The 24,790-nt window shown below is 48.9% G+C and overlaps 1 protein-coding gene across 1 annotated transcript in view; it reads left to right on the top strand.

Annotated features, from left to right (window-relative positions):
• ARHGAP40 (Rho GTPase activating protein 40) overlaps nt 1-24,790 on the top strand; it is a 47,166-nt gene that overhangs the window by 14,745 nt on the left and 7,631 nt on the right. Inside the window, exons 2-10 of the mRNA XM_010346865.3 lie at nt 6,643-6,845; nt 10,279-10,499; nt 12,015-12,090; nt 12,626-12,774; nt 17,372-17,537; nt 18,166-18,257; nt 18,826-18,903; nt 19,960-20,119; nt 22,906-22,988. Coding sequence (XP_010345167.1) covers nt 6,643-6,845; nt 10,279-10,499; nt 12,015-12,090; nt 12,626-12,774; nt 17,372-17,537; nt 18,166-18,257; nt 18,826-18,903; nt 19,960-20,119; nt 22,906-22,988 — 1,228 coding nt within the window. The remainder of the gene's footprint in view (nt 1-6,642; nt 6,846-10,278; nt 10,500-12,014; nt 12,091-12,625; nt 12,775-17,371; nt 17,538-18,165; nt 18,258-18,825; nt 18,904-19,959; nt 20,120-22,905; nt 22,989-24,790) is intronic.

The raw sequence follows: 24,790 nt of genomic DNA on the forward strand, positions 1-24,790 counted from the left end.
TTTCATCAGAGTGAGAGTGACGAAGTCAAGGGCAGGCTGTCTCAGTGGAATCGAGGGCTGCCCCCAAAGCCCTAATTGCCACTTTTGAGGGAAGCCCTTGGCTGGGTTGCTGAAGCCAGGCCACCTCCCTGCCCCAGCAGGTCTAGGCTGAGCTCACCTGGTTTGGCTGCTGGAGAGGAGGCTTGGCCACGCCTCCACCAGTTCATCCTGACGGCTCACATTCTTGCTCCCTCAGTCAAGCTGGCTTTCGGTTTCGAAGGCTCTTGCTTCTGTGGCTGTCAGCCTTGTATGGGTTTCTGTAGCCCTGCCCTTTGGCAAAGGCCTTTGCTGTACTGTCATATGATTCTCAGTGCCTGCTGTGACCTCAGGGGCAACGATCTCACTAAGATCATCTTGCAAAGCCCCCTTCTCTACTCCTGTTTTCCCATTTTACAGATTTGGAAACTGAGGTCCATAGAGGAAAAGGGACATGTCCACAGCTGCACAGAGCATGAGTGAGGGAGCTTGGACTGAGCTGAAGACATCTAGGCCCTGCCTCATCTTCCAGGACGCCTGGAAATTGGGGAAACGGGGGGAAGTTCATGTGTGTGGAGAAAAGGGCTTTGCATTCAGGAAGGCTCTAAGCCACTGTGAGGGCTCTGGCCTTTTGATTCACTGGGGGGAATATATTTCTTCCATGGTCTGTGCTTGCAAGCCCCTGACCACTCTCTGCAGGACAGGAACTAGAGGCCACTGACTGGCTGGGCAGTCTTGGGTGAGTCGCTTGCCCTGTCTGAATCTTAGATAGGAAGATCCCAGAAGCAACATATATTGATCAAACTAACGTTGACTGAGGACCTCCTATGCTAAGCCCCTTATGTGCATTAGCTTCCTAGTAACTGTCTCAGCAAGCATTTGCTGAATGAGTGAATTGACTTTTATGCTACGCTGCCCCAGGAAGTCTCTGTTAGCTTCATATTAAAATGTGGAAGCTGAGGTCCAGGCAGGTTTGAGGACTCTCCAAGGTGACTTTGCTAATAAACAACAAATCTGGGATTCAAATTCAGACCTGTTTGACACTAGAGCCAAAGTTCTTGACTTCTAAACTTACAAATCTGTTTATCTATTGCTGAGTGGCACATAACAACATCATTTTATTCTACTCAGTGATTTGATGGGTGAGGAATTGGGACAGAGGGGGCAGGGATACCTGCTGTCTGCTCCATGATGTCTGGGCTGTCACCTGGGAAGACTGAATGGCTCGGGGTGACTTCATGCGGGGAACTGGAGTCGTCTGTCTGGAAGTTTCTCCACTCATGTGTCTGACACCTACACGAAAATGATTCAAGGGTGAGGTTCGGCTAGGGCTGGTGACTGGAGCACCTGCATGTGACCTTACACTTGGCCTGGACTTCTCAGCGTAGCCACCCATTCCAAGGAGCAAGCAGAGAGTGAGAGCCAGGTGGGATCAGCTTGGTCACTATGACAAGACAAAGAAGTCCCATCACTTGACCTCCGCTGTGTTCTCTCGGCTGAAGTTGTCACAACCTGCCAGATTCAGCGGGAGGAGACACAGGCCCCACCTCCCCACAGGAGAACTATCAAAGGATTTTTGGACCATACATGATATCGGCTTACAACTACTATCTTCCAGGCAGTGTTCGAGACACTGGGGAGGCAACAGTGAGTAGAGAAGCCAAGAAAGAAATAGTCCCAGTTGCAATGAATGTGTTATACAAAAGCACATAGCAGGGACCTAATCCAGGTTAGGGATGAGAAAAGTTGTGTTTGAGGAAGTGACTTTGCATCTGAAACCTGAAGGATATTTGGCAAACAAGGGAAGGACGTTCCAGGCAGAGGGAAGAAGGAGGGATGGGAGATGACACCCCAGAAGTGCAGGCTGGTCGATCCAGTGCCTTCGGAAGGCATTTGGATTTTATCCTCAGCGTCCTGGGATACCATGAGGATTCCTAGAGGGGGTGACAGGCCAGTTTTGTGAGCTTGGTAGATCTTTCTGAACCAGAGAAGGATATCTAGAAGAAACACAGGAAGACTGCAACGAGGTGGTCCAGGCTGAGAAGCGATGGTGGCTTGGACTAGAGTGATGGTTGGAAGTTAGTGGATATAAGAGTTGTATGAAACATAAAATTCATTAGGGGTTCATGGGATGTGGAGACACCAGAACGGGTGTGAGGAGTGGCTCTCAGAGTGCTTGATGGTGCCATCTGAGATGGGCACAGTGTCTGCAGTGAGGAAGGAAATGCATTCAGATTACTTCACTTACACCTGGGGGCTCCCTAAATCATCTAGTGTGGCAGTTCAGCACCCTGGCACTGGAGCTTGCAACCTGGGTTCAAATCCAGGCTCTGCCACTTGCCAGTGGGAAAAGTCTGGGTGGGTCCCCCAATCCTATTGGGTCTGTTTCTTTGTCTGTGAATTGGAGACAATAGCACCCCCTCATGAAACTGACATATTAAACTGATGCTTGGCCAGGCTTGATGGCTTACATGTGGAATCTCAGCACTTTGGGAGGATCACTTGAGTCAAGGCATTTGAGAGCAGCCTGAGAAGCATAGCAAGACCTCGCCTCTACCAAAACAAAATATTAACTGGGCATGGTGGCATGTATCTGTAACTCTAGCTACCTGGGAGGTTGAGGCGGGAACATCACTTGAGCCTAAGGCTTTGAGGCTGCAGTGAGCTATGATCGCGCCATTGCACTCCAGACAGAGCAAGACCTTTTTCAAAAAAAGTAATAATCAGGAAACTGATGCTTGGAAATGTTTGCTGCTGGGTGTGTAGTAAGTACTCAGTAAAGCTTTAAAAACCAAATTACAACTGGAGACAATTGACCCCACTGTATACTTAGGACGTGTATACTTCTTTGCATATACTACACATCAACAAAGCGCTGGAAACAAAACAACAAAATGTCAGCTGTATTTGTGAGGCTCTGAACACGTTTTGTGGATGTGTTCTCTTCCTATCATTCTTTTCCTAAAAGGGGAATGCTCACCACCACGCTGCAAAGTGTGATGCTGGAGCAATTACACCTTCAGCACTGTGGGCGTTTCATTTTGTTTCTGTTCTTTCTGGTGCCCCTCTCTGACCTCCTCGAAATGTTCATCCAAAGAAATAATTGCTGCCCCCTCACTGCTTAGCTGTCAAATGGTGATAGTGTTGACAATTTGGCTTTGGTTTAGTTGCAGCAGTTTTCAAATTGTCATGAAAACACACAGGTGCCGGTAATTTCAAAGCGAATCACAAAGCAACCAAAGAAACAGAGCTGTGCCCCCAGCATGGGGTGCCAAACAAATTCGCAGGAGGCAGTGACTAGCAGTTTTCTCGAAGAAAAGCGTAAGTAGAGCGGAACAGCCAATTTTATAATTAACTGAGACTTGGTCTCCAGGGAAGCTTCTGCAGATGCTCGAGATGTTGCCAGGAGGTCGTGCCCTGTCCCTTTTTTCCGGCTTTGGCTGATCGGAGGTGTCTTTGCTTTCCTACATTTTGAGTCTGTTTTGGGATGGAATTGTTTACGATGTAGAGTTGAGCTCCGTGTGGGCAGGGTGCTTGGGAGGAAGCCATAAGCCAGGGTCTATGGTAAAATCCTGGGACAGGCCATGCGCAAAGAGAACATGGGCCCCTCACTCAAACGTTGTGAAGAATTTTGAGATGGTGACAGTCAAGCCCTGAACCAAGTGCGGCCTGCTTCTACACCCGGGCCCTGTGTGACTGCACAGGTCACACAGCCATGGAGCCGCCCCTAAGTCCTGGGTTACACCTCCGGAAAGTTGGGAGACAAAAGTGAGGTCATAGGCAGAGGGCAAAATACAGCCTCAGGGACTCCAGGGCATGGGATCCACAAGGGGGGCTAAGCAGACAGCAGGGGTAGAGTCAAAACAAACAAACAAAAATCCAGTAAAATAGCCCTTTTTTAGAGGCATTGTGACAAGATTTCACAAACCCTTCGATTCAGCAATTCTACTTCTACGATTCTCTTCTACTGTACAAAGGAGCAAAGGTACCAGATGGTATTACTTGTGATATTGACGAATAGAAACAACCCAAACGGCCATCAAAAGGAGACGGGGATTTCAAGTAAACGCACTGTGTGGGGACCCTCCTGTGAGCATCCAGCTCCTCAGCAAAGAGCTATCAAATGCTTAGCGTGCATGGGATGTTTGTGGGGCTGGTGGAGGACTTGAGTTTGGTGTCTTGGCTGACATGAGCCTAAAACAACGTCCACTGAGGGGCCGCTCCAGCCCCTCCAGCCCCACACGGCTTCCAGTTCACGTGCTTGATACTGACCCCTCTGCCTTTGGTTCAATACCTTGAGAGAATGAGATTGGCTCAGTGATGCATGACGCCTCTGTGCTCGGGTACGTGCTCTGTTCAAAGCTGGTTGGGAGGGGGTAAAAGACGAGGTGCCCCTGTAATACCAACAGGAAAACCAGGGCTTGGCAGCGAGACTCACAAAGGTGGAGGTGGAGGTGTGAGGGAAGGAGACAGGAGATGCTCCAGTGAAAATTCAGTGGGATCTGTGAGGGACTGCCTTGCCATTTCCATACCTGTCCTGGTGTTTAATCTCCTCTTGTGAATGCTGCCTCTACCATATGTATGCCTTTAGGTGAAGTATGCCTGGGGAGAAATATGAGATGTCTGCACACCAAAGCGTTAGCATGGAAAATGCGGTCGTAGTCACAGGAGAATGATTGATTTTCTACTTTCCTCACTTCTGCATTGCTGGGAGTTTTTACAGTTACTGCATATTGATTTTATAATGGAAAATAAAGCTAACAAAGGTATGTTTTAAGGCTGGGCTCAATGGCTCACTCCTGTAGTCCCAGTACTTTAGGAAGCAAAGGCAGGTGGATTGCTTGAGCCTAGGATGTTGAGACCAGCCTGGGTAACAGGGCAAAACCCCTGTCTCTATGAGAAATACAAAAATTAGCCAGGCATGGTGGCATGTGCCTGTAGTTCCAGCTACTCAGGAGTCTGAAGTGGGAGGATGGCTTGAGCCTGGGAGGCGGAGGTTGCAGTGAATCGTATCATGCCACTGCACTCCAGCCTGGGCCACAGAAGCAGACCTTGTCTCAAAAAAACAAAAATGAAGAAACAAAACAAAAACAGAAAAGCATAATTTAAAAAAAAAACAGCATGTGGATGCCTTTCCCTTTTTAATCCAATGAGTCTTCTTTTTTATTTATTTTTATTTTATTTTATTTTTGAGATGGAGTTTTGCTCTTTGTTGCCCAGGCTGGAGTGCAATGGTGCAATCTCGGCTCACTGCAACCTCTGCCTCCTGGGTTCAAGCGATTCTCCTGCCTCAGCCTCCCAAGTAGCTGGAATTACACGTGTCCACCATTGCACCTGGTTAATTTTTTGTGGGCTCACCATGTTGACCAGGCTGGTCTCAAACTCCTGACCGCAGGTGATCCACCCACCTTGGCCTCCCAAAGTGCTGGGATTACAGGTGTGAGCCACCACACCCAGCCGAATCTTCTTTTCTAATAGGACAGTTCAAACCACCTGTATTTATTGGTTTCCTTTGCCTTTGGTTTGTTTCCACGTGGGCACTTAAATACCTATAGAACTTGTAGAATATACATTTTTCCTATTTGCATATACTGGGAAAATGGATTTCTTCCCTTTTTTCTGGCAGGGGTAGTTTGCGGTCTATTTGCTAACGTGTCAAGCAAGGTCTAGGAGATTCCAGTCTAGTATTTTTGTCATTATGACCAACCCCACCAGTTCTCAAGGATTTGGACCGGCAGCAGAGACATTTTGTTCCTAAGCTCTTCTGAAGTCCTGGACTTCATTTATATGGACCAGGAAACCTGCAGTGTCTTGCTCTTGAGACTTTTTGATTGCACGAGGCAGAAATTCATTCAGTGTAGCTTGGGAAGAAGAGGGGGATTAAAGGGAAGGATGTAGGAGTTGGGGCTCTAGGGGTAAACCACATAGCCTGGATCATGAGAGGCTGCAACTGGGACCTAGAAAATCAAGCTTAGTTCACCCCACATCCCTCCATGGCTGCAGAGGGGCCCCTCTCTGCTTCTCTTGGAAGACTGGCCACTCCAGCCCCTCCAGCCGCACCCAGCTTCTGGTTCATGTGCCTGATACTGACTCCTCTGTCCTTGGTTCAACACCTTGAGGGAATGAGATTGGCTCAGTGATATATAGTGCCTCTGTGATCAGGTACTTGCTCTAATCAGAGCTGGCTGGGAAAGGGGAGGAGATGAGGTGCTCCCGTGATACAAGCAGGGCTTGGCAGCCAGACTCACAAAGGAGGAGGTGTGAGGGAGGAAGACAGGAGACGCTCTGGGTAAAAATTCAGTTTGATCATGAGGCACTGCCCTGTTGTTTCCTCGCCTGGTCTGGTGTTTAGTGTCCTCTTGTGAATGCTGCCTCTACCATATGTATGTTCGAGCCTGTTTGCCTTGACCAAGAAGGTAGAAGCAAGCAGTGGTCTCTGTCCCCTGCAGCATCGCTGGTTTCCAAGGATCCCGCAGGGGTGAGGGGTCACCAGTCAATTGGCTGAGATCACCCTGAAAAACATGCCTGGGAAGCTTTCTCAGCCCCCAGGGGCCCCAGGCTGACTTCTGGAAAGCCACAAGCCTCAGCACAGACCTGATCTCCCTGCACCTTCCCCACTTGCTACAGCTCTGGCCCCTCCTCAGGCCGAATGAATCAGCTTCCCCAGAAGAATCCCCTGCAACCACGCCCTGCTGGCTGTTCCCACTCCCGGATGTCCTCAGCGGAGAGCTCCAGCATGGACAGCTTTTGGATGGAGGTGGAACGGATCCAACAGAGGGATGAGCTGAGGGAAGAGGACAGCGGCGGATATGAAGGCCAGCTTCCAGAGGGTGAGGGACCCTGGCTGGGGCCTATAGGGGTAGTGTGAGGGCTTGATTCCAGGCAAAGAAATGTGAGAGGATCCAGACATGAACCAGAACATGACAGCATTTTCTCTGTTGCCTGGACTGGTGCAGTATCCTCTTCACTGCTCTCCCGACTTCACCTGTGCTCCTCACGGCCTGTCCTCCATGCCACAGTCAAGACAATCTTTCAGTAATGCAAATTAGATTATGTCCCTCCTTAGAGTGAGTCCTTCAAGAAATATTTATTGAGTGCCTATTATGTGTCAGGCACTGTTTAAGCACTGGGGATATAACAATGGACACAAAACAGTTTCCCGTCTATGGGGCTCACATTCTAGGGAAATTCTAAGCCATCTGCTCAAAATCCTCAACTATCTCTCCATCTATCTCAGAGTAATGGAAAATTATGTGCCCCTATGATCTACTACTATGTAGCAAACCACCTCAAACCTAGCAGCATAATGCAACAATAATTAATTGTTATGACTATTACTAAACCTCACTGTTGGAGGGTTGACTGGGCTCAGCTAGGCAGTTCTGGCTCAGGGTCTCTCATGCAGTTACAATCAAATGGTGGCTGGGGCTGGAGTCATCTCAGAAGATTTCTCATCTATGTGTCTGGTGGTGGATGTGATCATCAGGGGGCCTCGTCTGGGATTATCATCTAGAATACCTGCATGAGGCCTCCACATGTGGCCTGGGCTTCCTCACAGCATGGCAGCTGTGTTCCAAGCACAAGCCCAAGAGAGAGAGCTGGGTAGAAGCTGTCTTGCTGTTTATGACCCAGTTTTAGAAGAAAGACATCATTGCTTCTGCTGCATTCTATTGCCCTGCATGTAGCTAGGTTCAAGGGGATGGGAATTAGACTCCACCTTTTGATGGAGCGAGAGTCAAAGAATTTGGGGACGTGTAATAAAGCCACCAGATTGTAACTTACCAGGCTTTACAAAATTGGCTTCACACCTCCTCTCAGCCTCTTCTCCTTCCACCCCGGCTAGCTGTCACTCTACTTCTGCCCTCAGGCCTCCTTGCCGGTCGTTGACCATAAAAGCACTTTCCTGCCTTAAGTCCTTTGTCTTCACTGTTCCCTTGGCCTAAAATGGTCTTGCCCAGGCATCTGCAGGGCTTGTTCTCTCCCATCAGGACTGGGCTCAAATGTCACCTCCTCAGAGAGGTCTTCACAAGCTTCCCTACATAAAATAGCACCCCTGCCCATCATTCTGTAGCCCCTCCCCTACTTTATTCATCGCTACAGCAATGATCACTGCCTGACATTACCTAGTGCACTTCACTGTACATGCATCTGTGACCCCCGCTAGAATGTAACTTCCATGAGGCCAGGGACATCATCAGCCCTTTTCATTGCTGTGTCCACAGTGCCTAGAACAGAGCCAAGCACATTCCCGTCCTCCATCCTCACTTGTTCAGCACATGAGGGAATGAAAGGGCTCACGTGGAACCCTCACGTGGTTTGGCATATAATGAACTCGGTTGGGCTTGCCCCTGGTTGGCAAAAAGACCATGTGGTGATGCAGACCTCCTAGGGGCCTAATAGCCACAAGCAGAGCCGCCAAGTGTGGAATGTAAAAATATCCACGGTGACACTAGAAGTGGTTTCAGGAGATGCCCTGTGTTAGACGGCCTCCATGTGACCTGTCTGGTGTCATGATGTGGCCAGCAATCTAATTTCCAACAACACGGAGGGAGTTGAGTCAGAGTGGGTCAGAGAGAAGCCACTTTGGGCAATTAAATAAACACAGGAGCTTTTTTAGACTCACAGGGCAGAGGGATCCTGAGTAGCATGGAGCCCAGATTGTTTTTCTTCACCCTTTCTTTCCTATTTATTTATTTATTTGTTTGATTTTTGAGACGGAGTTTCACTCTGTCGCCCAGGATTGAGTGCAGTGGAGCAGTCTTGGCTCACTGCAACCTCCACCTCCTGGGTTCAAGTGATTCTCCGGCCTTACCCTCCCAAGTACTTGGGACTACTGGCATTCACCACCACACCCAGCTAATTTTTGTATTTTTAGTAAAGGTGAGGTTTTGCCATGCTGGCCAGGCTGGTCTCGAACTCCTAATCTTGAGTGATCTGCCCACCTTGGCTCCCAGAATGCTGGGATTATAGGCATGAGTGAGCCACCATGCCCGACCGTCTTTTCTTTTTATTTAGACACCAACTTGAACCAGAAGGATTGTTAATAATTTATTTTTCCCATCAATGTCTACTCACGGCAGGTGATGATAGATGCTCCATTTATGGTGGGGATCTTGTTTCCTTTTAAAATAGATTTTTTAAGTGAAAAATGTAGCCCCCGATTAAGGGTATATATTTTGTAAGGAATTTTACAGGGATAATTAGATACAGATAAAAATTACAAAGGTGGTAGGTGAATTTCAAGAAACAGTGGCTCATTGAAAGGATCCTGTACAAACAAAAAAATGTCTGGTATCGTGATAGAATCAGTACCTCCAGCAAGCACAAGTCAGGAACGGACCCGCAACACTGTGGCTGCCCTGGAGGCGTCTGTTCTGGTTCCCAAGTGCAGGGAACATGTCGGGGGAAGACTTGGCTTATTTGCACACCCTGGGCTGCCATAAAAGCCATTTTGTTTGGGTTTTTAAAAACAACTATGACCTTGTTGATTAACTTGGTCAGCACTGGGTGCAACTACCAATCCTCTTGCGCATGTGTTCAGCTTCCGGTTGAACTCTCGTACGAGCCCTGGTCCATTTCTTCCACGATAAGGCCAGTGTTTCTCAAGTGTGATCTGAAGACCCTATTGTGTTAGAATAATCTGAGGAAGATATTCCAAGTGCAGATTCTCAGGCTCGAGGTCTGAATTCCTGGAGCAGAATCCCTGGAGGCAGGATCCGAGATCCTGCAGTCTCAACATATCCTCCCATTCCAATTATGGTTTTGCTATGGGACTATGACAGTTTCCTTAGGAAGCACAGCTGAAGGGACAATTCCAACACCAACAAGGTCTTGAAATGGAGGACTTCCCAAGGGGACATCGGCTCCCAGCACCAACTTCCCAAGGGGACACGATGTGACCCTGTGGTGGTCTCTGCCAGATTTTGGAGAAGTGGATTCATTACTTTGGAGAGAAGTGGGTCCAAAATCAGAACATGTGGCGCCCTTCTTCAGCCAGCTCTGTTTTCCCGGGATTGCTATGTTATGGGTTGACATCCACACACTGGCTAATGCCATCAGTACCCCACCACCACACCCCCAGTTCCCACGTGGCTCATTAGATCTTCTTCCCCAAAGAGCCTGGTTGGTGTTCATAGGTCTCACAATCATATGCAGGAACTCCTGTGTCCAGGTGAGTGTGTGCTTCCACGCGGAGCTTTGGTTAGCATGTGTGGCCGAGTGCAGAGCTGTGTGTGTTCATCTGGGTTTCACTTCCATTGGCAGAAGGGGAAGCTGAATCCCAGTGGCTGCAGGACACAGGCCTGTTGGGCCTCCTTGGTGGCCTGGGCTTGGACGGTGATCACCAGGAGCTCCTATCCACCCTGACACAGACCCAGGTGGCTGCTGTGTGTCGCCGGCTGGACATCTATACTCGCTCACTGCGAAAACGACAAAAGGCACCTGTCAGAGATGTCAGGGATGTCTTTGGGGTCTTCAATTCAACGGTGAGTGGCATATGAGTTGCTGCAGACCCTGTCTGACTGGGCTCTCTGTGCTGCCACTGCAGCCTGAGAGATGCAGTGATTCTGCCGCAGGGCTGTGTCGCAGTGTGTGTGTTGGGGTGTGTGCATGTGTTGGGTGTGTGTGTGTTGGGGTGTGTGTGTGTGTTGGATGTGTGCGTATGTTGGGGTGTGTGTTGTGTGTGTGTGTGTTGGGGTGTGTGTGTGCATGCGTTGCGGTGTGTGTTGGGTGTGTGTGTGTTGGGGTGTGTGTTGGAGGTTTGTGTGTGTGTTGGGGTGTGTGCATGTGTTGGGGTGTGTGTTGGCTGTGTGTTGGGGTATATGTGTTGGTGTTGGGTGTGTGTGTGTGTTGGAGTGTGTATGTGTGTGTTGGGTGTGTGTTGGCATGTGTGTATTGGTGTTGGGGTGTGTATGTGTTGGGGTGAGTGTGCATTGGGGTGTGTGTGCATGTGTTGGGGTGTGTATGTTGGGATGTGCGTGTTGGGGTGTGTGTGTTGGTGTTGGGGTGTGTGTGTTGGGATGTGTGTGCTTGGTGTGTGTGTGTTGGTGCATATGTAGCTGTGTATGTTGGTATATGTGTGTGTTGGTGTGTGTGTTAGTATATGTGTGTGTTGGTGTGTGTGTTGGTATGTGTGTGTATATTTAGAGTGCATGGGTTTGCACATATATGTCTTCCTGCCCTAGGGACATAGGTCTTCATCTGCCATGCACGCCCCTGCATATATATATGCCTCTTGCCACTGTGTGTGCTTGGGTGAGCCTGAAAGCCTAGGTTCCTCCTGTATCATTGTTATTGATGCAGGGCAGGCAAGCCCCCAAATTGGGGTTTAGCTCTGGAAGGTTTTGGTTTCGCTCAGGAAAGAATTCAAGAGTGGGCTGGTGGTAGAAGAAAACAACTTACGGAGGCGGCAGTGATATAGGGCCGTGACTGCTCCTGCAGAGCAGGGCCACCCTGTAGCAGTGTGTCTGGAGTGGAAGGGCAGGAGCAGTTCTGCCTTTTAATTATATGCAAATTAAGGGGTGAGTTATTCAGAAATTTCGAGAAAGGGGGCGGTAATTTCCAAGCGTTGCCATGGCAATGGTAAACTGTCATGGCACTATGAGCATGTCTTATGGAGAGGTGTTTTTGCTTCTTCTCTGTTTTAGACAAAGTCCCACCGCTTACCTCATTATCAGTACAAAATACTTTTTTATTGTCACTATGTGCCCTGCTGACACTTGAAGCCTGATGATAGGTTGTGGGCATCATCTTTCTAGGAGCAGCTCTGAAGTGGCATAACACAGTGATTAAAGATACAGGCATTGGAGTGAGCCAGACTCGGGCCCCAGTGCCCATTCCCCCACTTAGCAGCTATGGGACCTTGGGCAGGTGACTCAGCTTCTGGCCTTCAGTGGCTCCATCTGTGTAAAGGGGTTGTGAGTGGCTCCTATCTCCCAGGATTATGTGAGCATTGTCTGCTTCCCACACGACTAATTGGGTACTGTCTGTAATTTGCATAGAAAATGTCATCAGAGAATGGGGACTCCAGTATGAAATGGGCCCAGCTCAGTTTCGGGACCTCTAAATCTCTTCCAGGTAAGTGATCTTCATTTTCCAGGGCCCTGAGAATCTTCTAGGCTGCACAAAGGGCTGCTCTGTGAAGTAAGAGAAGGTGCGCACCTCCCAGCATTTCCCTCTTCCTGCTGACTGCCTGCCTTCCCTGCTCAAGGGCGGTAGGGAGGAGCCCTGAGGGGACAGGTTGGGCCCTTAAGTAAGCTGTTGCCATCAGGCCCATGGGCCTCAAGATGGGGAAAATCTCTTCCTGGGCAATTGGCCTTAAGTAGGAAATCACTTCCTGGGGGCAGTGGGGGGGGGGGTCTTAGCTGGGAAGTCACTTCCTGGGGGCAATGGGCCTTAGCTAGGAAATCCCTTCCTGGAGCAGGGAGGGTCTTAGCTAGGAAATCACTTCCCCGGCAATAAGCCTGAGCCCTAAACCTAACGATTTGATCCTGGGGCTTTGAACTTGAGCCTGGGAGATCACTTCTTAGGACTAAGGGCCTAAGTCCCAAACCCCAGCACTTGCTTCCTGGTAGCCAGTTCTCACTGCCTTTCTGCTTTGTTTCCCCTGCAGCAGCAGAGCCTGGGGGGCTGCTGGAGCAGGCTGGGAGGGAAGAAGCCTTCAACATGGACTCTGCCTACTCAGAACAAGCTGCGGTGCTCCTGCAGAGGAGCGGCTCATCGCCGGGAGGCGCCTCTGCCTGGGGCAAGTGTTCCCTGCCGGTGAGGACGCTGTCCAGAGGGCTGGTGGCTAGGTCCACCTGTGCTCAGTCACCAGCACCCATCTCTTCACACCTTCCACACTGACAGGCACCCAGCACAGAAGTCGTTGAATCATTCATTCATTTAATTTGTACCACAAATATTTACTGAGTGACTGCTGGGTGTGAAGGATTGGGGAGCAGGGTGCTTATAGTCTGGCAGGCCTGTCAGGATTGTCTCCATGCTCTTGTTTTTAACCTTAGAAAGCCCTCCCTCCAGCAAGCTTATAACTGTCCATCAACGTATGGTTTTCAAGATACTTTTAAAATTAGTTTTAGTGCCTGGAGTGACAGAGAGGGACCTAACATTTTAGTTCATTTGTTCTTTCTTTCTTTCCTTCCTTCCTTCTTTCTTTCTCTTCCTTTCTTTCCTTCTTTTGCATTCTTTTCTTTCTTTCTCTCTCTCTCTCTTCCCTCCCTCCCTCCCTTCCTTCCTTCCCTCTCCTTTTTTCCTTCTTTCTTTATTCTTTGAGACAAAGTCTCACTCTGTCACACATGCGGAGTGCAGCGGTGCCATCTCAGCTCACTGCAGCCTCAACCTCCCAGGCTCAAGCTATCCTCACATCTGTTTTCCAAGTAGCTAGGACTGCAGTTGCGTGCCACCATGCCCAGCTAATTAAAAAAAATTTTTTAGAGTTAGGTTCATCCTACATTGCCCAGGCTGGTCTCAAACTCCTAGGCTCAAGCAATCCTCCAGCCTTAGCCTCCCAAAGTGCTGGGATTATAGGTGTGATCCACTGCACCTGGCTGTTTTATTTCCCCCAAATATTCAACTATTCCAGCATAGTTCCTTCCAAACAGGATGTAATCATTGATAGGTTTTTAAAGATTGGACTATAACTCACGGTTAACTGAGTTATAGTTCAGATAATTACCATGTACAGTTTGGCAGGCATCCCTGTGTAAATACCACCAAATCAGCACAGAAACTTCCCTCCTTGCTTGATGACTTGTAATACGGAAAAAAAAGAAAGAAACTTCCTGCCCCACCACCCCATGAGCTCCCCCATGCCCTTCCCAGGTAATCCCTTTCTCCACAGAATAACCACCATTCTGACTTCTCTCACGGAGTGAAAATCGTCTCTCGCAGTCCCACTGTTACTAAAGGAAGCGTTTTCTCGTTGACTACGCGCTGATGTGGTTGATGTAATCTTAGGTCACATTTTACTGAGGGCTGCCCTGACCCAGGGCATTGTTTCCAAGGCTTCCAGTGCCCTCATTTCTCCCTGACTGTATGATAGAAAAAAAAGAGAAGCAGGGCCAGGCACAGTGGCTCACAACTGTAATCCCAGCACTTTGGGAGGCCGTGGTGAGAGGATTGCTTGAGTCTAGGAGTTTGAGACTAGCCTGAGAAACATAACAATACATATATCTACAAGAAATTTTTGAAGTAGCTGGGCTTGATGGTTTAGGTCTGTAGTCTTAGCTGCTCGGGAGGCAGGAGGATCACTTGTACCTGGAGGTTGAAGCTGCAGTGAGCTATGGTTGCACCACTGCTCTCCAGCCTAGGCCACAGAGCAAGATCCTGTCTCTTAAAAAAAAAAAAAAGAAAACAAAAAGAGAAGTGGCATCTATTAGTCTGTTTTCATGCTGTGATAAAGGCATGAAAGAGGTTTAATGGACTTACAGTTCCACGTGGCAAGGGAGGCCTCACAATCATGGTGGAAGATGAAAGGTATGTCTCAAATGGTGGCAGACAAGAAAAGAGAGCTTGTGCAGGGGAACTCCCCTTTTTAAAACCATCCGATCTTGTGAGACTTATTCAATATCACAAGAACAGCCCAGGAAACACCTGCCCCCATAATTCAATTACCTCCCACATGGTCCCTCCCACAACACAGGGGAATTCAAGATGAGATTTGGTGGGTGACAGAGCCAAACAATATCATGGCTCCCAGAGAGGGAAATGACAGAATTGTCATGCAAAGACCAGAACTGGAACACCTGGCAGCCTGACCCCAGAGCCTTCCCAAATGATCACTACTCTCTACTGCTTAGGAAATAGGCCCCACCCCCTGCAGTAGCCCCTGTTCCAGTGTAAGAGTACTTTCACTCATTCAAATTGAATTTGAATTTGTGAATTTCCTTTTAAACTTTTTACTTTTAAATACTTTTAGGCCCACAAGAAGTTGCAAAAACAGAGCTCCCACATACTCTACACCTAGTTTATCTCAGTGATAATATCTTCCATAATCATAGTACACCAAATAACACTTTTATTTATTTAATTAATTTGTTTATTTTTGAGACAATCACACTCCGTTGCCCAGGCTGGAGTGCAGTGGCGAAACCTCGGCTCACCACAACCTCCACCTCCCATGTTCAAGTGATTCTCATGCCTCTGCCTCCTGAGTAGCTGTGATTGCAGGCACATGCCACCATGCCCAACTAATTTTTGTACTTTTAGTAGAGAAGGGATTTCACCATGTTGGCCAGGCTGGTCTTGAACTCCTGACCTCAGGTGGTCCACTCACCTCAGCCTCCCAAAGTGTTAGGATTACAGGTGTGAGCCAACTCACCCAGTCTAAAATTTTTAAATAACGAGTTTCTATTTCTAAAACATCAGAGATAATTAATATTCCAAATTACCTTGTCTCTTCCTTGGTAATTTTTCTCCATTAAATTATGAATGATGATAATTACTCATGCTAAAGGGCCAGGCATGATGGTATACACCTGTAATCCTGGCACTTTGGAAGGCTGAGGTGGGAAGATCGCTTAAGGCCAGAAGTTTGAGACCAACCTGGACAGCATAGCAAGACCCCATCTCTACAAAAAAGTTTAAAAAATAATTGTGTGTGGGCCAGGCACGGTGGCTCATGCCTATAATCCTAGCACTTTGGGAGGCCAAGGCGGGTGGATGACTTGAGATCAGGAGTTTGAGACCTGCTGGGCCAACATGGTTAAAACCCATCTCTACTAAAAACACAAAAATTAGCTGGGTGTGGTAGTGCACACCTATAATCCCAGCTACTTGGGAGGTGGAGGCAGGAGAATTACTTGAACCTGGGAGACAGAGGTTGCAGTGAGCGGAGATCATGCCACTGCACTCCAGCCTGGGCAGCAGAGTGAGACTCTGTCTCAAAAAAAAAAAAAAACGTTGGGTTTGGCGATGTGTGCCTATAATCTTAGCTACTCAGGAGGCTGGGGCAGGAGGATTGCTTGAGCCCAGGAGTTCAAGGTTACAGTGAGCTGTGATCGTGCCCCTGCATTTCGGCCTGGACGGCAGAGCAAGACCCTTCTCTGAGTAATAATAATACTAAAGACATCACATATTGATCTTTTACCACACATTAGGCATTATGCCAACTACTTCACATGTTTGATTTAATTTCATTCTATTAAGTTGGTGATAGTTGTGTAAATAAACGAAAAAGTGGTAATAATAAGTATTGAGTACTCACTACGTGCCAGGCACCATGTTTCATATGGTTTATTGAATTTAATCTCACCAACAGTCTTGTGAAGTAGATACTGTTATCAGTTCCATTTTGCAGATGAACACACAGGTAAAATTATTTGCCCACATTGAGGTAAAGTCAGGATTTGAACCCAGGAGGTATGACTTGGTAACCCATGCCCCAAGCACTAGGCTGTATTATAAGTATCAATTACTATTCCTCTCCCTTTGAGCGCTGGGAAGTGGTCTGATCACGCCCTCCAAGCAGTGCTGAGCGAGCCCTGCCCTCCTGCTTTTTCGCTCTCACCTTGGGTGGAGGAAAGCCTGGACCTGCCTGCCGATTCCCAAGGTGGCCTCTAGATGGCACAGTTGAGCACTCTTTATTTCTGCGGGTGGCATGGCTAAGGATGGGGACAGACCCGGTGAGGGAGAGGAACAGAGGCAAGAGTAGACACAATAATAATAAGAGGCCCCTGGAGTGATCCCTCTCCTCCAGGCCCTCTTGTGGGAGGGCAGGCAGTGAAAACCGCCTCCATTTCCTGGGGCTTTGCCACGTGCTTGGGACTGTGCTAAACACTTTATATCCATTAGCTCATTTGGTCCCACAAAAATCTTATGAGGCCATTGCAGTGGCTCACACTTGTAATTCCAGCACTTTGGGAGACTGGGAGAAATGCTTGAGCCTAGGTGTTTGAGACCAGCCTGGGCAACATAGGGAAACCTTGTCTCTACAAAATATACAAAGATTAGCCAGGTGTCGTGATGTACACCTGTTGTCCCAGCTACTCAGGAGGTGGAGGCAGGGGGATCGATTGATGCCAGAAGATTGAGGCTGCAGTGAGCAATGTTCATGCCACTGTACTCCAGCTTGGGCAACACAGCAAGACTATGTCTCCAAACAAACAAACAAACACGCAAAAACCTCCTGAGGTAGGCTCTATTTCATGATTATGGACGAAGAATCAAAGGCTCAGAATGTCTGAGCTCGTTTGCAAGAGGTGAAGTTTGGACTTGACTTGAGGATGGACTCCTGAGCACCCATTCTTATCCACGCTGCTCTTCCTTCTGCCTAAATGCCCAGGGGAAATGAGGGAGCCCCAAAATACACATCAGACATGTGGCCTGACAAGTTGTCTTTAACTTCCCTCTCTGTTAATAGAAGTTCACCATCCCCAAAGGCAGACTTGGTGTGACGAGGATAGGGGACTTGTCCCTGCAGGATATGAGGAAGGTGCCTTCTCTGGCCCTCATAGAGCTGACCGCGCTGTGTGACGTCCTTGGCTTGGACCTGAAGAGGAGCAAGGCTGGGAAGTGGAAAGCGGCAGGTGAGCGGCCCCCGCCCGGGGAAAGCCTTGTGGCCGCAGTCCTGGTTTCTCATAGGGAGCTGCACCCGGACTCTCCCACCAAGACATGCTCAGCTTGTTTTTTGTCTTGAGACAGAGTCTCGCTCTGCCGCCAGTGGTGAGATCTCGGCTCAAGGCAACCTCTGCCTCCCAGGTTCAAGCAGTTCTCCTGCCTCAGCCTCCCGAGTAGCTGGGACTACAGGCACACACCACCAGGCCCAGATAATTTTTTGTGCTTTTAGTAGAGATGGGATTTCACTGTGTTGGCCAGGATTGTCTTGATCTCTTGACCTCGTGATCTGCCCGCCTCGGCCTCCCAAAGTGCTGGGATTACAGGCGTGAGCCATGATGCCCAACCTTTTCAATACTTCGTTATCCAGCTGAGATTTTCTGCTCTGAGACATATCTCCTCAGCAGTAGTGTTTTCGTTACTGCTGAGGCCAGATGTTCTGCTCAAGAGGAGAGGTTTGGGTCCAGCCATTCTCTAGAGAGCTCAGTCCTTTCACAGGAAAAGAGGTCTGATTCTAGTTGCCCAGAAGGTCTTGCAGGTCAGAGCCCAATGGCGGTTCCAGGAAGTGAAATACACCTTCTGCTCTTTGACTTCCTGCAGAAACTCGCCTCTTTGGCGTGTCCCTTGACAGCCTGCTGGAAGCTGACCACAAAGTCCTCCCCAGCGTGCAGGTCCCGCTGGTCCTTCAAGCCGTAAGTCGTCCCCAGCTTGGGTTTATTTAATCCATCAGAGGCTGGCTCTGGGGGACATTGTCAGGAGACAGCTAGCAAAGGGGTGAGAGGATGGGCTTTAGAATCAGGAAGACCTGGGTTCAAATTCTGGCTCTGTTACTTGCTAGCTCAGAGACCTAGAGTGGATTTTTGTTGTTGTTTTTATTTGATAAATTTTTGTCTTAACTTTTTTGTAGAGACGGGGTTCACTATGTCGCCCAAGCTGGTCTCGAACTCCTGGTCTCAAGTAATCCTTAGAGTGGATTTTTCTTTTCTTTTCTTTTTAACTTCTGAATCTTAAAGTCAAGGGTGGATTTTTGAACTTTCATGAGCCTCCCTTTCAACATCTGTAAATTGGGATGATAATAACAGTATCCTCCTCCAAATGAGAAAAATGCATATAAAGCTCTCTGGCTCATGGAAGTGGTCACGAAAATATTATTATTTTGAGGGAAACCCTTCTCCTGGTACTCCCCTTTCCGATTTTCATGGGAGACAAACACACCTGCAGTTCCTGGTTTAAATGCTGGTTTCTCTCTCTCTCTGACAGCTGCTGTCCTGTTTGGAAAAGAGAGGACTGGACATGGAAGGCATTCTCAGGGTGCCCGGATCCCAGGCCAGGGTCAAGGTAATGATTTGGCTTTCCCCGCTTCACCGAGGCTGTGTCTCCCCGATCCTCATATGTGTGTTAAGCCGGGAGAGAATCCAGTCCCTGGCTTGCCAGTGATCTGTCTTTGGTCTCTGTGTGGGTTGAGGGTTTGAGAGGCTGAAGGTGGTAGGATTAGCATGGTGGCAGAGACTGTGGGCCCTGGAGTCAGACCACCAGCATTTAATGAGCAGAGCTCCATGCTCAGTGGCACACACATTAGGCCATTTCGTCCTCACATCAACCCCATGAGGGAGGTGCTCTGGTTGTCCCCACTTTGCGGATGAGGAAACCGAGCCCTAGAAAAGCGGCAGAGCAACTTCTTTTTATTTTATTTTATTTTTGTACTTTAGGTTCTGAGGTCCATGCAGATCATGCAGGATTGTTGCATAGGTACATACATGGCAAGGTGGTTTGCTGCCTCCATCCCCCTGTCACCTATATCTGAATTTTCTCCCCATGTTATCCCTCTCCTACCTCCCCACCCCTTGCTGTCCCTCCCCTAGCCCTCCCTGCAACAGACCCCAGTGTGTGATGCTTCGCTCCCTGTGTCCATGTGTTCTCATTGTTCAACACCCAGCTATGAGTGAGAACATGTGGTGTTTGATTTTCTGTTCTTGTGTCAGTTTGCTGGGAATGATGGTTTCCAGATTCATCCATGTCCTACAAAGGACACGAACTCATCCTTTTTTGTGGCTGCATAGTACTCCATGGTGTATATGTGCCATATTTTCCTTGTCCAGTCTATCACTGATGGGCATTTGGGTTGGTTCCAGGTCTTTGCTATTGTAAACAGTGCCGCAATGAACATACATGTGCATGTGTCTTTCTAAAAGAACGATTTATAATCCTTTGGGTGTATACCCAGTAATGAGATTGCTGGGTCAAATGGAATTTCTATTTCTAGATCCTTGAGGAATCATCACACTGTCTTCCACAATGGTTGAACTAATTTACACTCCCACCAACAGTGTAAAAGTGTTCCTATTCTATGGAAGCCCTGGGTCAACTGTGTTTTCATGCCCCTCCTTCCTGTAGGGGCTGGAACAGAAGCTGGAGAGAGATTTCTACGCTGGCCTTTTTAGCTGGGACGAGGTTCATCACAACGACGCCTCTGATTTGCTCAAAAGGTTCATCCGGAAGCTGCCGACGCCTTTGCTCACAGCTGAGTACCTCCCGGCCTTCGCCGTGGTGTCCAGTGAGTGTGCCCGAGCCCTTAGCCAGTGCGGGGATGGAGGGTTGGATGTCACTGGCCTTGGTTAGAGAGGGGAAGCCGTGCAAAGGGAGGACTCCGTGTTCCTGGAAACGTCTGTTCCAGAAATGTCCAACTGATGGGGAAGAAACAGGTCTGAGCATGTGCGCCCAGTGTGTGTGCATACGCATGTGCATGCGTGTCCTGTGTGAGTTGCATGGCATGTGTGCAAGTGCATGTGTATGAGGAGAGGAGGCTATGGTTTTGCATACCGAGTCCCTATTAGTTCCCACATGGATGAGCGGATCAGTTTCCTTCACATCTTTTTTTTTTTTTTTTTTTTTTTTTTGAGACGGAGTTTCACTCTTGTTACCCAGGCTGGAGTGCAATGGTGCGATCTCGGCTCACCGCAACCTCTGCCTCCTGGGTTCAAGCAATTCTCCTGCCTCAGCCTCCTGAGTAGCTGGGATTACAGGCACGTGCCACCATGCCCAGCTAATTTTTTGTATTTTTAGTAGAGACGGGGTTTCACTATGTTGACCAGGATGGTGTCGATCTCTTGACCTCGTGATCCACCCGCCTCGGCCTCCCAAAGTGCTGGGATTACAGGCTTGAGCCACCGCGCCCGGCTCCTTCACATCTTGATATCCAGAGGGTTGAGCTTATCAGTGTCGTCTACCTGTGTATCTGTGGGCGCACATGTACGTGGATGTCCACCTGTGTGCATGTCTGCAGATCAGCGTGTATTGCATGGACCTTGCTGCATTTGTAGTCTGCATATATATGTTCCTGTCTGGACTTCTTCACAACCCACAGTGTGCAAACATAGTCACTTCTATTTTTCTCAAAAAAGTAAAGCAACTGTCCTGAGATCTCACTCATGACTGTGAGGTTCTCCCTGTCTCTCTGAATTCTCCAAAAACCTCAAGGCTCTGGCAGTCTGGTTTACACCCCCAAGCTAGGGACAGGGATCCTGAGAGGTCCTCAATGTCCTTTGATTCCGACAACCTCAGTGTTTCATTTTGTTTGTTTGTTTTTGGAGACAGGGTCTTGCTCTGTCACCCAGGCTGGAGTGTAGTGGCATGATCCTAGCTCACTGCATCCTTGAACTCTTGGATTCAAGTGATTCTCCTGCCTCAACCTCCCAAGTAGCTAAGAATATAGGCACATGAGACCATGCCTGACATACTTGTTCACATTTTTTTTTTTTTATAGAGATGGGGGTCACGCTATGTTGGCCAGGCTAGTGTCAAACTCCTGGCCTCAAGCAGTCCTCCCACTTCGGCCTCCCAAAGGGATGAGATTACAGGCGTAAACCATCAGGTCCGGCCTCAACCTCATTGTAAAACATAAATCAGATCCCTTCGCTGCACTGTTTCCCGCCCTCCACAACACTCTTGTAATAAACTCCCACTCCTTACTGGGCTCACCTGCTCTGGCTGACGTCCTGCCTATTTCTGGCCCCCTTCCCTCCTGGCCCCCTTCTTCCCCGCTGTCAGCCAGGCTTGCCTGCTTTGCTCTTCCGCTCCTTTTTCCTTGCTGCTGCCTCGGAGTGGAACCTCCCTCCGCCCTCATTTGGCTGCTTCCTGCCATTCAAGTTTCAGCGGGCTGTCAGTGCCTGCGAGGGGCCATCCGTGACCCCATGTGCCACCTTGCTGCCTACCAGCCTCTGCAATGACACAAGGATGCCCGTCACTCCTCTGATTTTTTCTTTGCTGTATATTGTGTCTCCTCTCGGAAATGTAAGCTCCACAAGCCTGCGACTTTCCTTCCTGCACTATTGTGTTTCTGGTTTCTGGACTTGAGCACAGCACTTGCTAGGTACTTGATAGATATGTGTTGAGAAGGGAGGGAGGGAGGGAGGGAGGGAGGAAAGGAAGGAAAGAAGGAAAGAAGGAAGGAAGGAAGGAAGGAAGGAAGGAAGGAAGGAAGGAAGGAAAAAAGGTTAGTCATACGGGATCATCGGCACCTGATAGGTACTTGATAGATATTTGTAGGAAGAAAGGAAGGAAGGAGGGAGGGAGGGAAGGAAGGAAGGAAGGAAGGAAGGAAGGAAGGAAAGAAGGAAGGAAAGAAGGAAGGAAAAAAGTCATACGGGATCATAGGCACCTGATAGGTACTTGATGGATATTTGTAGGAAGGAAGGAAGGAAGGAGGGAGGGAGGGAGGGAGGAAAGGAAGGAAGGAAGGAAGGAAGGAAGGAAGGAAGGATGGATCGTAGGCTTGGTGCCCAGGGTGCTCAGCCGCCGTGTCTCCTATGCCACTCCTCTCCAGGTTCCAGCCATCTCTCGGCTGCTGGGTGTTGTCTGGCTCTGGTGAACTCCTTCTCTGAATCTATAACTACTACCTCCTCTTACCCACGTCCTCTCCCCGGAGATCCAAACACCAGGTGTGAGACAGCTTTTCCTTTTCAACCCTCACAACACAGAGGGTTTCAAGAAACCTTCTATCTCAGCCCTTTGAGCTATCTGTCTCCCCTCCTAAGGGTGATTTGCTGGTTGATTGCATTTCTGACCTTGGGCTGTAGCCTTGGACTGCATATCTGGGTGTGTGCAGCATTTGCGTGTTTATGTCATTACACAAAGTATAGCAAGTGACCCTCTCCACCAGCACTGTGCAGGGCTCTGTCTGAACCAACATTAGACAAGGAAACAGTCCCATACCTTATAAAAAAGGGTTCCTGGCTGTCCCCTGACTTTCCAGCTCTGGAATTTCCCCAGGAAGAGACCAGACTGAGGGAGGGAGAGTTCCCTGAGCCTCCCATGGAAACTGACGCCCCTCCCTTCCCGCAGACATCCCCAACCTGAAGCAGCGCCTACAGGTTCTTCACCTGCTCATCCTCATCCTCCCAGAACCCAACAGAAATGCCTTGAAGGTAAGAGTTACCATGCACCACCGCCACTCTCCACCTCAGCCCACAGCCTCCAAATGTGCTCATTCATTCATTCATTCATTCAGCCACTCTCCACCTCAGCCTCCAAATGTGCTCATTCATTCAGCCACTCTGCCACCTCAGCCCACAGCCACAGTCATGCTCCAAATGTGCTCATTCATTCATTCATTCAGCGACTCTTGAACCCGGGAGTTGGAGGTTGTGGTGAGCCAAGATTGTGCCATTGCACTCCAGCCTGGGCAGCAAGAGTGAAACTCCGTCCCCTCCCCACAAAAAAAAAAAAAGAATATTTTCGTCGCCAGGACCTCTCGGAGCCTTTGGTATACGGAGGCTTTGAGAGAATCTCCAAGTGGGATTAGCGTATGCAGCGCTCTCCAAACGCAGTTGATCACGGACCTCTTTCGTTGTGGAAAGCATTGAACTGGTGTTCCTTGTGGAACCAGTTTGGGAAACAAACCCTTACCAAATTCCCCTTGTCGTATGGGAGCGGATGCTTGGCCTTGGCCCAGCTCCCTGGATCCTCTTGGCTGTCCTTCCTCAGACTCAAGATGAGCCTCCAGGGTCAGCCTGTGAGGAGCCCTGGGGCCTCCTGTTTGAGTTTCTGCTTCCTTTTCAGTAAACAGAGGATGACAATAGCTTTAATAGCATCTTGTCTAATTTTTTTGGAAATTATAAAAGCTAATCTATGAGGAATCATGGGGTAGAAGATGCTTTGCCAGATACTCAGTGCGTCTTCTCTTCCTATCCTTTCTCCCTCCTTCCCTCCCTCCCTCCCTCCCTCCCTCCCTCCCTCCCTCCTTCCCTCCCTCCCTCCCTCCTCCCTTCCATTTATTCTTCCTTCCTCTACCCAGGTATCTTCATCCATTCACGTATTCATCTTTTCGTTCTTCATCCATCCCTCCTTCCCTCCCTTCTTCCCTCCATCTCTTTGTCCTTACTGACTGTGTGACCCTTGGCACATTCTCCAAGCTTGTCTCCTTCTCTGTATAATAGTAAGAGCTACCGTGGCCAGGTGCAGTGGCCCACGCCTGTAATCTCAGCACTTTGGGAGGCCAAGGCAGGAGGATCACTTGAGGTCAGGAGTTCAGGACCAGCCTGGCCAACATGGTGAAACCTTGTCTTTACTAAAAATATGAAAATTAGCTGGGTATGGTGGTATACACTTGTAATCCCGACTACTTGGGAGGCTGAGGCGAGAATGTCGCTTGAACCTAGGAGTCAGAGGTTACTGAGCTGAGCCGACATCATGCCACTCTGACTCAAAAAAAAAAAAAAAAAAAAAAAAAAAGAGCTACCTTATAGAGTTGCTGTGAGGATTAAATGAGATGTACCAACTAAATGCCCAGGAACACAAAGAATATATAGTAAATGGTAGCTCTCATCACCTTCCTGCTCTTCCCACCATCTCTGCTTCCCTATTCTTTCCTTTGTTTTTGGGTAGATCCAGACTCCAGAAAGAAGGAGTTGTCCTGGGCCTCACCAGGAAATGGCCTGTATTCCAGACCTGTGGCCCTTTTCTACCGGGAAGTTCAAGTCTGACCCAGATGTCTCATTAGTCTCTGAAGGAGCAGGGGAGGGAAACAGTATTGGACACACTGCAGAGCAGGAAACGGAGACACGTAGAGATCACAGAGTGGGCTGGTGGTGCAGCTGGAACGGGAGCCCCTCTCGCTGCCTTCACAGCTCCTGGCTTTTTCCTAGCATCCCTTCGGCATGCATCAGGATGTCCTGGGGATAGGGATGGGAGGCGCCAGGGACAGGCTGAGACTTGAGGGATGTTTTGC

Source organism: Saimiri boliviensis, chromosome 9 (assembly GCF_048565385.1).
Source record: "Saimiri boliviensis isolate mSaiBol1 chromosome 9, mSaiBol1.pri, whole genome shotgun sequence".
Classification (NCBI taxonomy): domain Eukaryota; kingdom Metazoa; phylum Chordata; class Mammalia; order Primates; family Cebidae; genus Saimiri; species Saimiri boliviensis.